We start from the raw sequence: 14031 nt of genomic DNA, 5'->3' as shown, positions 1-14031 counted from the left end.
GGCCTGTGCTGGGCGCACCGATGGTCACCCGTCTTGACTGCAAACGTGCCCTGAGCTCTGATGAACTGGCAGGCAGGGCTTCAGCTTCATGCTGTGGCTAAACGGAAAAAGCATCACAAACTGTCAGGCACCAGAGGAAATAAACTCTGAGCCCCACATAAAATGACGAGGGGATGGAGCCTGGTCCGGTGGGCCTGGTCCCTCCCGTGCCAGGCCTGGGGATGCTGAGGTGCTCAAGTGCCTGCCTCTTTTCCTCCAGGAGCTGAAGCTAAAGGACGAGGAATGTGAGCGCCTGTCCAAGGTGCGGGAGCAGCTAGAACAGGAGCTGGAAGAGCTGACGGCCAGCCTGTTCGAGGTACACCAGCTGGGCACGGGAACAACTTGGGGAATGGGTCATCTGGGCGTCCGTTGGCTCCTCACCACTCACGCAGGGACTGCCTTCTTCCTAGGAAGCTCACAAGATGGTTCGAGAAGCCAACATGAAGCAGGCTGCATCAGAAAAGCAGCTGAAGGAGGCTCGGGGCAAGGTGAGGCCCGTCCCCGCCTGCCCAGGCCAGCCCAGGCACCCGCCCTGCCTCCCGGCTCAGCGAGCACTGAGCTTTGCAGCCCGAGTGGACGCTCACCTGGCCCGGTGGGGCCAGCAGGAATGGGTGAACCCAGGCCCAGGGAGGGAAGGGAAGGGTGGGGGTCTGAGATCACAGGGCCCAGTGCCCCGGGGCTCCATCAGTGATTCTGCTGCACGGCAGAGCCTTTTCTGGGATCGTGCTGGGGCTGGGAGGACCCTGTGATTATTGTACCTTCTTCCCTCTCCTCCCAGCCCCACTTTACAAAGCAGAAACCTCACTCAGTATGGCTCTCTGAGCCTGGGCAAGTCGCTTCCTCTCTCCAAGCCTGGTTGCCCATCTGCAAAATGTGAGGCCTGGGCCTTTCCTGGCTCCTGGGGGTGGTCCCAGAACTCTCATGGGAGGCCCAGCCAGCTCCCAGACACTTGTTCCTAACAGAATCCTGCTCACAGAGTGACCTTGGGCAGGCCATGTCGCCTCTGTGAGCCTCAGTTTCCCTATGTGTAAAATGAGTGTCTGGGTCTCTGCCTCGAAGGCTGTTCTGAGGGCGTCGGGTGGGACTAGGTGCCCGTCACTGCAGGGGTGCATTGTCCTGAGTTAGGCTGATAGGCGGTGGCAGCCAGGATGGCATCCAGTCTGGGTGAGGGTTGACAGCCATCCCATCCCATGCAGATCGACATGCTGCAGGCAGAGGTGACAGCCTTGAAGACGCTGGTCATCACGTCCACACCAGCCTCTCCCAACCGCGAGCTTCACCCCCAGCTGCTGAGCCCCACCAAGGCCGGGCCCCGAAAGGGCCACTCTCGCCACAAGAGCACCAGCAGCACCCTCTGCCCCGCCGTGTGTCCCGCTGCGGGACACACCCTCACCCCAGACAGAGAGGGCAAGGAGGTGAGGGCGGGAGGCGGGCTCTGGGCATGGGGAAGGGTGGCAGTGCCTGTGGTAGGCAGGGTCCGAGCCCAGTGAGGACCAGCCTGCCCCATGCTGTGTGACCTGGAGCCTGTCCTGCGCCTCTCTGGGATGTGAGGGATGGGCAGGTCCTTTCTCTCCAACCTCCTGTGATCTGAGGCACTTGGCCTGCAGCCTCCAGGGTATACCATCTGAGGACCTGAGGCCCCCTCCCTGCCCCACTGACTCCAAGCAGTAGGTAGTGGTCTCTGCACCTGAGGCTGGCTTTGGCCCTGAGGATCTGGGGCCTCCACTGAGACACACACTTCCTTGGCCTTAAGAGGCCAAGCAGCAGCCACTGGGCCTCAGGGGAGAGGCTGCCTGGACCCCATGTGGCCACAGCCTTGAGCCCCAGCACCACCTGGTGACAGCCCTGTGCTCAAGGGGTTTCTGGCGCCCTCTGACTGTGGGGCTGAGACAAGCGTGGCCTTTGGAGGGGTGTCTCTGTCCCACCTCAGCTGGCCACACCAGTTGCTGGGCTGACACTCATGGTCATGGGTCCGTAGGCAAATGAGGCCACCTGTCAGCGCCTCAGCTTTCTCACCTGATAAATGGGGCCTCCCGGGGCTGCTGGAGGAACCAGAGACAGGGACATCAAGAGCTGAGTTCAGGGCTGCACCCAGGTAGTGCCTCAGAGGGCTGTGGTGCCTTCAGCTTCCTGGGTCCCTGGCGCCAGCCCACTCGACTCCATCCTGGCTTCCACCTCTGTCTCCAGGGCCTCCAGGGAAGACGAGCAGGCCCTCATCCACCTCTTGAGCTCTGAGCTTCTGAATGTACATTAACTTCTCCCCTTCCTCCTGTTCTGTCTCTGTGCACCTGTCTACCTGTCTGTCTGTCCGTCTGTCCGTCTGTCCATCTGTCTGTCCATCCGGCCCAGCCCGGGCTGGCCCCGCTGCTCTCCCTGCTCCTCTGCGTGGTCCCCAGCAAGGCGGTTCACCTCACCTACGAGCCGGCCTGGCCGCTCCCACCTGGGGAGCCCCCAGCCCCTGCCTCCACTCCCTCTCCCTCCTTTTCCCGACAGGTAAATGGCTCCAAAGAGGGGCCTCCCACTTTGCCCCCTCCCAGCCTCCCTCATTCTGCATGTGGCCTGGAGCAGGCCAGCAGTCGCCTCTGAGGTGTGGGCCCAGGGCAGCCTGTGTGTGTCCCCTCCTGTGTGCACGTGCTTGTGTGTGCTTGTGTACCTGCTGGTACCTGTGGCCTCCTGCCAGTTGCTCTTTGACTTTTCCTCTTCAAGGAGGCAGTGAGGGTCTTCAGGACAAAGCCCTGCACCCCACTCTAAAATCCAGTAGCACCAAGAAACTTAACACCAGCCTGGAAACAAAACTTTTAGTTCTAAATTCTTTGGTGCAAAGGGCAGAAGGGAGCTCTGCTGCTGCTGGACTTGGCTTCCCTGCATGGCTGCTGGGGATCGACCTGCTGGCTTGCTGGGCCTGCCCCACGTCCTCCCTCGCTCCCCTTCAGCTCAGCCTGCATCTTCTATGCTGGCCCCAGTACACTGACCGCCCCCACCCTCGCTTGCCCTCTCCCGCAGGTGGACACAATCCTGTTTGCAGAGTTCCAGGCCTGGAGGGAATCCCCCACCCTGGACAAGACCTGCCCTTTCCTGGAAAGGGTGTACCGGGAGGACGTGGGCCCCTGCCTGGACTTCACGATGCAGGAGGTGAGGCATGGCAGAGGCGGGGCCAGCTGGGGGACACACCCCTCCGCCAGGGCCCAGCCCCTTACCACCCTGCCTGCCGCCCTGGTCTGCCACAGCTCTCGGTGCTGGTACGGGCCGCCGTGGAGGACAACACGCTCACCATTGAGCCGGTGGCTTCGCAGACGCTGCCCACAGTGAAGGTGGCCGAGGTTGACTGCAGCAGCACCAAGTAAGCTGAGGGTCTTAGCTCCTTCCTGCCCATGCGGGAAAGCACCGCCAAGCCGTGTGTTCACTGTGCCGAGGGGTGGTCAGGATGCAGCAGTGCCGACGGGACAGGGACAGTTGCTGCCCCCACAGGGCAAGGAGGCAGTTTGGCAGGTTTCCTGTGGACCCCCAGGCTTTCCAGAGAGGCCGGGAGCTGGGGTCTGCCTCTTCCTGACTGGTCTGCTCTGTGCCCTCCCCTTCTTTTCTTGAACCATGATTATCAGTTGTTGGCTGTGCCCCTGCCAATAAATAATGCAGTAGCCCTGGCATTTGTCCTCCAGCTACTCACCTGGCATTGAGCAGGGGAGCAGCAGAACAAAATAGCCAGGGTGGAGCAAGGGGCAGAAATTGGGGAGGATTTCACCTTGGCAGCCAAGAGCATGGCTGGGGATGGCTGGTGCCCTGGTGGGAGGCTCATCACGGAGAGGGAGCATTTGAGCCAGGTTTTGAAGGATGAATAGAAGTTTGCCAAGCAGGGAAGGGCATTTCAGGCAGAGGGAACGGAATGTGCAAAGGTGTGAGAAGCTGGAGTATTAACGGAAGCACCACTGGGGCATCTGGCTAAGCAGTGGGGGGACAGGGAATTGGGGTGGAGGCTGCAGAGGCTGTTGGGGCCAGAGTATAAAGAGCCTTCACAGGTTTGGGCTTTAACCCACCAGCCAGTGCGGCAAAAGTCATCAATAGGCCGGGTGCAGTGGCTCACACCTGTAATCCCAGCACTCTGGAAGGTTGAGGCGGGTGGATCACTTGAGGTCAGGAGTTTGAGACCAACCTGGCCAACATGGAGAAAACCCCATCTCTACTAAAGATACAAAAGTTAGCCGGGTGTGGTGGCACACACCTGTAATCTCAGCTGCTCGGGAGGCTGAGTCAGGAGAATTGCTTGAGCCTGGGAGATGGAGGTTGCGGTGAGCTGAGATCGCACCACTGCACTCCAGTCTGGGTGACAGAGTGAGACCCCGTCTCAAAAAAAAAAAAAAGTCATCAATAGCTGCCACCTGAAAAGAGGCTCTCCGGTCCATCAGAGAGTCCCAGTGAACCAGGAGGCAACAAATGCTCTGATAAGTCCGCAGCCAAGGAGCTTTTTAAACCTTCTTTTATTTGGGATTCTCCCTATTTCTTGGGAATTAGGAAAGCAAGAGAGAAAGATGATGGATTAGATGTGGGTTTTTGGAGGAGCCCTGGCTCTGATGTGGAGAAGAAAGAGAGCGATGAGGCAGAGAGCTGGCCAGAAGGAGCCAAGGGGATGCAGGCCAAAAGTCCTGCTGCTGTGCCCTGGCCTGGGGACTTGGTGACCAAGCAGAGGGTGAGGAGGAGAGAGCCGAGCAGATGATGGCCAGTGAAGAGCAGGTTTGGGGAGTGGGGCCCAGATGGGGGTTGCTCAGGGCCTGTGGAGACCCTGCATGTGGGTGGCTGAAGATGCTGAGCGACGTCACGCAGGACTGTGGGGAGGAGAGAAGAGGGCATGGGAGAAGGCTCTTAGACGGGGTTGGTTGGCATGCGGCTGAGAACCATGGGGGTTAGTGGGGTCAGAGGGCCTGGATGGATGAAGCAGGGGAGCCGCTGGGTGTTGGGATGCGGGAGGCAGCCAGACCTCAACTCTGGCCTAGTTGGGGGAGGAGTGCCTGGTCTGAGTCCCCAGAAGTGGAGGAAGAGGCATATGCAGAGCCTGCAGAGGGTGGGACTTTGTACACCTGGCATGAGATTAACCAAGCTCTCTTGCCCAGCAGGGGCAAAACAAGGGTTCTAGGGGTACAGCTCAGCTTAGTTCGAGGTCTGTCCCAGGGACGGCTGGGGCCAGCTCCCTTCTCTGCCTGGCTCTGGGTTCCTTTGGAAGCCGGGTGGGGGAAGGGAGGCCTGCCCCTCCCCATGCATCCTCTCAGCTGCTGCATCTTCCCTGCATGCAGGGGTGGGGGAGAGGGGCAAGCCCCAGCCAGCCCCCGTGACCCATTTTGCTTTCCCCTAGCACATGTGCCCTGAGCGGGCTGACCCGCACCTGCCGCCACCGAATCCGGCTCGGGGACTCCAAAAGCCACTACTACATCTCGCCATCTTCCCGGGCCAGGGTGAGTCAGCCTTTGCAAGCGTTACTTGACTCCTTTGGGGCCACCTGGGTGCTGGGACACTGGGCCCTGGGCCTGGGAGTATGAATAGCACTACACCTTGATTTACTTATTTTTATTTATTTATTTTTTGAGACAGAGTCTTTGTCACCCAGGCTGGAGTGCAGTGGCACAATCTCAGTTCACTGCAGTGTCTGCCTCCCAGGCAGACATTAGCAATTCTCCTGCCTCAGCTTCCCAGGTAGCTGGGATTACAGGCATGTGCCACCACGCCCAGCTAATTTTGTATTTTTAGTAGAGATGGGGATTCACCACGTTGGCCAGGCTGAACTCGAACTCCTGGCCTCAAGTGATCTGCCTGCCTCGGCCTCCCAAAGTGCTGGGATTATAGGTGTGAGCCACCACGCCCAGCCTTACATCTTGATTTACAGAGCAGGGTACAGGCTCAGAGAGGCGCAGAGACTGACTCGGGCCACACAGCCAAGCCAAGGGCAGTGGTTTGCTATTACGGTGTAACAAATCACTTATCAACCTGGTAGCTTAAAATAGCGCAGTTCCCCATGTTGGAGTCTAAGCACTACTTACTGGATTCTCTGCTCAGGGACTTGCAAGGTCGCAGTAAGCTGTCAGCAGACTGTGTTCCTGGAAGTCAGGGTCCTCCTCAAAACTCACACTGTTGGCAGCATTCAGTTCCTTGTGTTTGAAGGACTGAGGCCCCTGTTTTCTTGCTGGCTGCTGGCAGGGGACACCCTCAGCTTCTAGAGGACACCCGCAGTCCCCTGCCACAGGGCCTTGTCGCACACGGCAGCTGACTTCAGAGCCATCAGGAGGGCCACTCTCCAGTCGGCTGAGATGCAGCCTTATGTATGAAATGTGGCATGGGATGACATCGCCCCCCTCTATCATTCAATGTCACCTAATCCAGGAGTGATGCTAGAGTTCCAGTTAGAGTGCGGGGCTCCTGACGCCCAGACTCAGGTGCTGGCCGAGGCTTTGGAAAAGGTTCAGCGGTGCGTCTGGTGCACCAGCCTTAAGTCGGCCATGAGTGCCAAGGGGCCTCTAGGAATCCCAGCTCCCACCCTCCCCTGCCGAGTGACCCAGACCAGGACAGGGGTTCTCACCAAGCTGGGGATTGAGGACAAGGATTCCTCTTCCTCTGTCCCTCTGTTGACTCTTAAGAGGATTGAGGGGAACAAGAGAACATGTTTGGAAACACGTTTCCAGTGACACAGCTTGAGGAACCATCTCAGGCCTGCTAGAGGCTCCTCACGGGGGAGCAGGTCTAAAGGGGACAAATGGTCCCTTTGCTGGCAGCAGACTATACTGTCCTTGACGGACTCCACAAGGCATCCGAGCGTGAGTCCTCCCAGCGGTGTGCTGAGCACCCATTTACCAAAAGGGAGGCTGAGCCTTGGCAAAGGAAAGGGGTGTGTTCAGGGCCACACAGCCGAGACCTGGGATCCTGGGTCTGAGTCCACTGCAGCCCCTACCCTGTGGATTTGTGCCCACTGAGCCTTGTTCAGTGGCCACTTATCTCCATCACCGCTTTCCAGGCCCAACCATAGCTCAACAGGAGGCCCCACAAAAGATGTTCCCGTGCTCAACAATGTCACCTCTAGCACTTTAAGTCCCTAGCCTGGGTGTCCTGCTGCACTGGATGAAGCTGGGGGGTGGGAGATGAGGTGAGGAGGGTCTGAAGTTTTAGGATGTGGTCCCTGCCCTGGAGAGGGAAAGCCCCCTCCCTACTACTCCCTGCTCATGAGCCTCTGTGGGCATCCACTGTCCCTGCTCCTGTCCTGAGCTCTGCCCTGCCCCACCCTCCTGCCGCAGCCTCTCCTCAACCCTCCCTGTGCAGTGGTGTCCCTGCCACGACGGGCTGGTCCCCCGACCTTGCCCCGCTCTCTCGCACCTCCCTATCTTTGCCAGGCCACCACCGTCCCGCCCCTCCCCGAAGCTTCTCCACTCCCCAGCCTGTGGGTGCCCCTCTCACTTGACGTCCCTCCCCAGGAGTGTTGGACATTCAGTAGGGGCTGTTGCGGGCAGGCACAGCTGCCGGCTACCTTCCACCCTGTCTTAGGCTGGGTTCCGTAGAGGCAGAGCCTCACCTGGAGATACTGTGCAGCTCCCAGGAGAATGAGGGAAGGGACGGGGGACTCCAGCCAGGATGTGGCCTTAGCTGCAGCCCAGCTTCAGCCCCATCCACCGGGCTCTTAGCAGAGTTGATTCCACCCTGAGGCAAGGGGACTGTCCTTTCTATCTCCACACAAGTCAGTCATCGGCTGAGGTCTACAGGAGTGAGTACAGAGGGGGGCACCTCTGAGCCATTAGTGCCCCCACTCTCAGCAGCTGGGAGATGGGGCCCGGGCCTGGGAAGGGGCCCTGGGCCAGGCACCAACAGTGCCCTCTCTGTGGTGTGAGTCCTCATAGCAGAGTCTGAGCCAACACAGGGTCCCCGGGGCCTGGCATGGAGCAGGCCTGAGGCCCCAGGGGCCCCGGGGCCTGGCATGGAGCAGGCCTGAGGCCCCAGGGGCCCCAGGCAGCCCAGGTGAGCAGCTTCTGACCCCCTTTCCTTTCCCAATGTTATCAGTAGCACTGGACTGAGGCCTGGCTGGCCCAAAACTCCAGCATCTGGAGCAAGCTGGCCTGTGAGAGGGCGAGCGTAGACTCCGGGACAGCCTGCCCGGTTCATCTCACAGCTCTGCTGCACGCTGGTTCATTAGCTCCGCCATCTCCGTGATGGATGTCAGCGACTTCCCCCGGGTGGCTCCGCTTTCCCCCATGTAAGATGGAATAATAAGTGCGTCTGCTCCGTTCGCTGCAGGCGCTTGATGAAATGGCTGCTGCTGCTGCTGCTGCTGCTATTACAGCAGGGCTAGTCATGCTGTTGTTGATTACTACTTGAAAGCCCAGTCCCAGCTGAGTCAGGGAGCACTGCCTGGCTCTGCAGGGACCTGGGGCCTCCTGCCCTGGACTCAGATCCGCCTGTCAGGGGACCCCCAGCGTGGGGCTGGCAGGTCACACCGTCCCCACCTCTGCCCACAGATCACCGCAGTGTGCAACTTCTTTACCTACATCCGCTACATCCAGCAAGGCCTGGTGCGGCAGGACGGTGAGCGCCCCCTGGTGGTCGATGCAGGGATGGCACACGGGAGTGGGGCTGGACGGGGAAGCGCCCTCTGGGCCCACCTGCCCCTAGCGGAGGCAAGACTCAGCTAGGAGGCTGGGGAGCGGGGAGGGTTGTGGTTTAGTAAAGCGTTCACAAACTTCCTGGGTGCTGAGCTCTGTACCTGAGTCCGTCCGGCTGGTCTTTCTCCTGTCCCCAAACCTCTCCCGGCCCTGCACAAGGGGGCCACCCCTGTGAATCTCTCCCTGGCCCTGGAGGTGGTGGCCACCTCCTCCTGGTCACCTGAACACAGGGTCACCCACCTCCAGCCTTTGCTCCCACTCCACTCCATGCTGGACAGGGCCTCCCTCCACCCCCTCCCCCCACAGCCCATTCTGCAAGGCCTGGCTCCCCGCTCCTCCACCAACCTTTGCTCCCTGCTGAGTCTTCTCCTGAACCAGTCTGGCCCGACCCTCTGAGTAAGGAGCTATCTCCTCTCCATCCTAGGGGTCAAGTCCTCTTGGAGGCCAAGGCCAAGGCATGCTGGGTGTTGACACCTGCTAGGTCCCCGGATGGCCGCTGTGGTCCCCGCCTCACTGCGCAGGGTCCTTGTGAGACCCCAGGGAGGCATCTGTGCCTTGTCTAATGTAGTTCCCAGGTCTGGACCACCGCTGTTGCATGTGACAGCGTGTACCTGCGTGTCTGCGTCGGGCTGTGGGGGTGGCCGTCAGTGTGGTGCAAACAGATCCCTCAGGTGTGGTCGGCACTCAGCAGTTTCCAAGGCTCAAGAGTGGAGCCTCAGAGAGGTCCAGCCACTCACTGAGGTCATCTGTTTTGGGGGCCGGGGACCCTAGGGTGCTGTGCCAGCTGCTCTGTCCAAACCCACAGGAGGGGACCTGGCCATCTGCCCGAGGTGACCCTGAGCTGTCCCCGACCTGTTCACCCTCTCTCTGCCTGCAGCAGAGCCCATGTTCTGGGAGATCATGAGGCTGCGGAAAGAGATGTCACTGGCCAAGCTCGGCTTCTTCCCCCAGGAGGCTTAGGGCGCGGCCCAGGCCTGAAGGGGAGCTCTGAGACAGAGCAAACACCCACCCCAGAACAAGCCGACACACAGGGAGACGGGGGCCTGGAGCCAGCCCTGAGCCAGAGGCAGAATGGATGGACAGACAGGCCATGGAGGCAGCACTGAGCCAGCACCACACGTCCACCCTGGGACAGATGGGCCTGGACTTCACGGCAAGACCCCCCTCTCTTCCCCACTGGGTTCTGCCACCACCAGGAGGATTTCAAGAAAGCACCAAAGACCAGGGAGCTCGGATCCATACTCGGGGGGCCTCAGCCCTTGGGAGGGGACACCTGAGGCAGCCAGCGCCCCCTCCCCAGTCCCCAGAACTGCCTGCAGGTGCCTTGTTGCTGGCATGTCTTCAGAAAGGGACTGTTCTGGGTGGCTGGATCTCCAGGGTACCCTCCACCCCAGCTGCCAAGCCCTGGGCCAGCAGCACCCCCTTGTGGCCATCCTGTGCCTTGTTCCCTGTGGCCTCCCTATTGGACTACTAGGAGGGGCTGGCAGGGCCTCCATAGCACAGAACTGCCCCAAAGCCTTGTTAAGATGAGTCAAGGCCCCTCCCCCGCTTCCTCCCTTCCTTTCCCCCTTCCTCCCTCCCCATTCATAAAGGCCTCCCTTGTCACCTTCCCTCCCACCCCGTCTCAGCCCTGTGCTCCTGGAGGCCCTGCTCCCAAAACCGCTGGAAGGACTGGGGCACTTTCTCCCACAGTAGAACACAGACAGGGCTTCAGATCGCCCACGCCTGTTTTCAGCTGTGGGTGGCCATGCAGACACGCGCCCTGGCATGTGGGGCCTGGGTGGGCAGGCAGGACCTGGGCCCTCCCACCCATCAGAGCCCACTCGGGACCAGCGTTCGGAGCTCCCACCTGGACACATCCCTCACCACGTCCGGATTTCCTTCTTTGGATGGAATGTAACGCGATCTCTATTTAATAAAGGCAGGCTTTGTTGGTACAGGCTGGGTGGCCACGCGCCCTCACTCCTGCACCCTGGGGCTCTGGCCAAGGCTTGGGCATCTGAAGGAATGAAACCAAATCCTTTCCCTGCCCGCCCTCGTGCTTGGGATTAAACCCAAATCCTGAAGCCACCCCACCTCCGCCATCACCACTTACTTGCTGTGGGGAGGACTATTTGAGTCCTCCCTTAGTATTCAGAGGGCTGTGGGTTACTGGGGGATGAGCCAGGCCTCCCTCTCCCCGTGGCTGGTGGCCTGCTGTTGGGAAGAACGGCACCAAGGCTGGCTCTCCCACTGCCTCACTGTGGCACCTTGGTCAGGTCCTCCCCTGGGTCTCCTTGCCTCCAGCAATGGTTACCTCCAGTCTCATAGAAGCCTGCAGCTCAGAGGCAAAGCATCGAGGCCTCCTGGTGCTCAGTGGGACAGTGGCAGGATTGATTGGTGATGTCTGCTGGAAGCACAGGCGGGGACCATGGAAGCCCAGGTCTTGGACGAGCTCTCAGCAAGGGGCAGCAGTCACAGTTGGAAGAGGTGGGGGTGGCCAGGACCTCTGAGGACCCAGAGTGGGGCTGGGAAGGTGTCTTGTGGTGGCTGAGCCCCTCCCCACCTGTAGGGATGTGGGCCCAGGCCAATAGATGCCTTCTTGGGGTGGTGGAGAGCATAGCAGCTTCTGAGTCGGGTCAGTATCTACTGGGCTGGTGACACCTTGTGGGGACTTCCGTATTGGCCTGAGGCCTTGGTGCCACTCAGCTGGTAGGTCAGGCTAGCTGTGGACTGGCCAGGACCACAGGAAGCCCTCCACCCATGCTGGGGACACCTGTGCTTGAGCTGAGAATGTCCAGGGGGAAGACTGGCAATCAAAAACATACGAGGAACACGCACAGGGCATCAGATGGAAGAGAGGAAAGCAGGCAGGCAAAGGAGGATGTCAGAAAAGGGCACAAGAGGCTGTGTTCGCTGCTGTGATCCCCACAGCCTCTCTTGCGTGGCAGTCGCTTTCTCTCCTCTCTGTCAGTCCTGGGTCAGCTGGGGGGCCAAAGGAAGTTGGAGGTCTGGGCCCTGGAGCTGTCCACCCTACCCCCAGCTTTTGTGCTCCTGGCCCAGCAACACTCAAGACCGAGGAGACACCAGACCACGCTCCAGGGGCCAGGCAGAGGGTCCCATACCCCAGACCCGCGCTGCCTGCCCCTGCAATGGCATAGCCTGCTGTCAGACCCCAAGTGGGGTCATAAACAGAGAACTGAAATGCCTGGAGGATGGACATACACTCTCAGTATCTCCCAACGAGAGCTAATAGCTGAGCACTGACTGTGCCAGGCATGATTCTAAACCCTTTAAATGATCTAATTCATTTCATCCTCACAGCAACCTTATAAAGTACTATTCTCCCATTTTGCAGATGAGTAGAATGAGGCACACAGAAGTGCCACAGAGGAAATGATGGCCCCAGGATAGGAATCATGAGGCCAGCCCTGGAGCCCACAGTATGAACCAGCATCCTGGATTCCCTTTCCTAGACACCTGCAATGTGCTTAAAGGTGGCTGGGGAGGGTTAGCCGACATCAGACACGAGGGCGTTGTTCCTCTTCAGTGGATTTTCTAGATAACCCACTTGGGCCTCTCTGAGTACCCCTGGCACATGTGAACATTTTAACCCTCTTTGGCCCCCTCTTCAAACCTAGCAACGACTCTGGCCTCTGAGGGTAGAGGCGCTGAGCTGAGACCAGCTGCGCACTGGTGTGCTTCACTCCTGCAGGATGCTTTCCAGTCTGCCAAGACTGTCCTGATGGAACTCCTGCCGGGGCTGTGCACCTGGGCAAAGTCGCTCCTCTCTGGGCTTCAGTTTCCTCATCTGTGAGTTGGAAATATAGGACTAAATGGCTTTCGCAGCCTCCTTGCCTTTTCATTTTATTATGGTAAAAAACCCATAACTTGTACTACCTTAACTCTTTTTTTTTAATTGTTGTTTTTGTTTTGTTTTGTTCTGAGATGGAGTCTCACTCTGTCACCCAGGCTGGAGTGCAGTGGCGCAATCTAGGCTTACTGCAATCTCCACCTCCCAGGTTCAAGCGATTCTCCTGCCCCAGCCTCTCAAGTAGCTGGGTCTACAGGCATGAGCCACTATGCCCAGCTAATTTTTTGTGTGTGAATATTTTTTTTTTTATTTTTTCAGTAGAGACGGGGTTTCACCATGTTGGCCAGGCTGGTCTTGAACTCCTGACCTCAAGTGATCCGCCCGCCTCAGCCTCCCACAGTGCTGGGATTACAGGTGTGAGCCACTGTGCCTGGCCCTCCCTTAACCATTTTTAAGTGTATAGTTCAGTAGTGCTAAGTCCATTTACAGTGCTCTGAAACATCTCCAGAACATTTTCATTCCACAAAACTGAGACTCTGTACCCATTAATCAACCCTCTATTTCCACCTCCTCCCAGCCCGAGGCAACCCCCATTCTACTTTCTATGAATTTCACTGCACGAGGGCCCTCATTTAAGTGGATGATGCAGTATTTGTCCTCTCATTACTGGCTTCTTTCACTTCATGTCCTCAGTGTCCATCTGTTGTAGTGTGTGACAGGATTTCCTTCCTTTTTAAGACTGAATAATATTCCATTGTATGCATAGACCACGTTTTATTTTTTATTTTTAATTTTATTATAATTAATTATTACTCCAGGCTGGAGTGCAATGGCGCGATCTCGGCTCACCGCAACCTCCACCTCCTGGGTTCAAGCCTTTCTCCTGCCTCAGCCTCCTGAGTAGCTGGGATTACAGGCATGCGCCACCATGCCTGGCTAATTTTTGTATTTTTAGTAGAGACAGGGTTTCTCCATGTTGGCCATGATGGTCTCAAACTCCTGACCTCAGGTGATCCGCCCGCCTCAGCCTCCCAAAGTGCTGGGATTACAGGCGTGAGCCACCGCGCCTGGCCTGACCACATTTTGTTTATCCAGCGTCTGTGGATGGACAGTTGTGCTGCCTCACAATGACCTCTTGGCCATTGTGAATAATGCTGCTAAGAAAATAGATGTACAAATATCTCCTCAAGACTCTGCTTTCGGTTCTTTTGGGTATGTGCCCAGAAGTGGAATTGCTGAATCATAGGCATTTTAAAGCCATTTTCATACTCTTTTCTATAGTTGGCTATAGCACTTCACATTCTTACCCACAATGCACAAGGGTTCTGCATCATTGCCAACACGTGTGATTTGATTTTTTGAGACCAGGTCTCCCTCTGTAGCCCAGGCTGGAGTACAATGGCATGATCTTGGGGCACTACAACCTCTGCTTCCCAGGCTCAAGCAATCCTCCTACCTCAGCCTCCTAAGTAGCTGGGACTACAGGCGCACGCACCACCACGCCCTGCTAGTTTTTTTTTGTTTTTTTTTTTTTTTTTTGGAGAAATAGGGTTTTGTCATGTTGCCCAGGCTGGT

At 58.1% G+C, this 14031-nt stretch overlaps 1 protein-coding gene across 8 annotated transcripts in view; it reads left to right on the top strand.

Annotated features, from left to right (window-relative positions):
* RAB3IL1 (RAB3A interacting protein like 1) overlaps positions 1-10600 on the top strand; it is a 50422-nt gene extending 39822 nt beyond the window's left edge. For 3 of the 8 annotated variants that reach the window (XM_004051332.5, XM_055354290.2, XM_031016501.3), the window contains exons 3-10: positions 260-355; positions 450-527; positions 1236-1454; positions 3043-3171; positions 3267-3379; positions 5381-5480; positions 8520-8586; positions 9541-10600. In XM_004051332.5, the coding sequence (XP_004051380.4) occupies positions 260-355; positions 450-527; positions 1236-1454; positions 3043-3171; positions 3267-3379; positions 5381-5480; positions 8520-8586; positions 9541-9623 (885 nt within the window). In that variant the 3' untranslated portion in view covers positions 9624-10600. The remainder of the gene's footprint in view (positions 1-259; positions 356-449; positions 528-1235; positions 1455-3042; positions 3172-3266; positions 3380-5380; positions 5481-8519; positions 8587-9540) is intronic. The other 5 variants (XM_055354292.2, XM_031016502.3, XM_055354293.2 and 2 more) reach the window with 3 other exon arrangements.
* Positions 10601-14031: the final 3431 nt, after the last annotated feature.

The sequence above is a fragment of the Gorilla gorilla genome, chromosome 9, assembly GCF_029281585.2.
Source record: "Gorilla gorilla gorilla isolate KB3781 chromosome 9, NHGRI_mGorGor1-v2.1_pri, whole genome shotgun sequence".
Taxonomy (NCBI): domain Eukaryota; kingdom Metazoa; phylum Chordata; class Mammalia; order Primates; family Hominidae; genus Gorilla; species Gorilla gorilla.
Note: the sequence above shows the minus strand (reverse complement) of the source record. Positions and strands in the feature narration are given on the sequence as shown.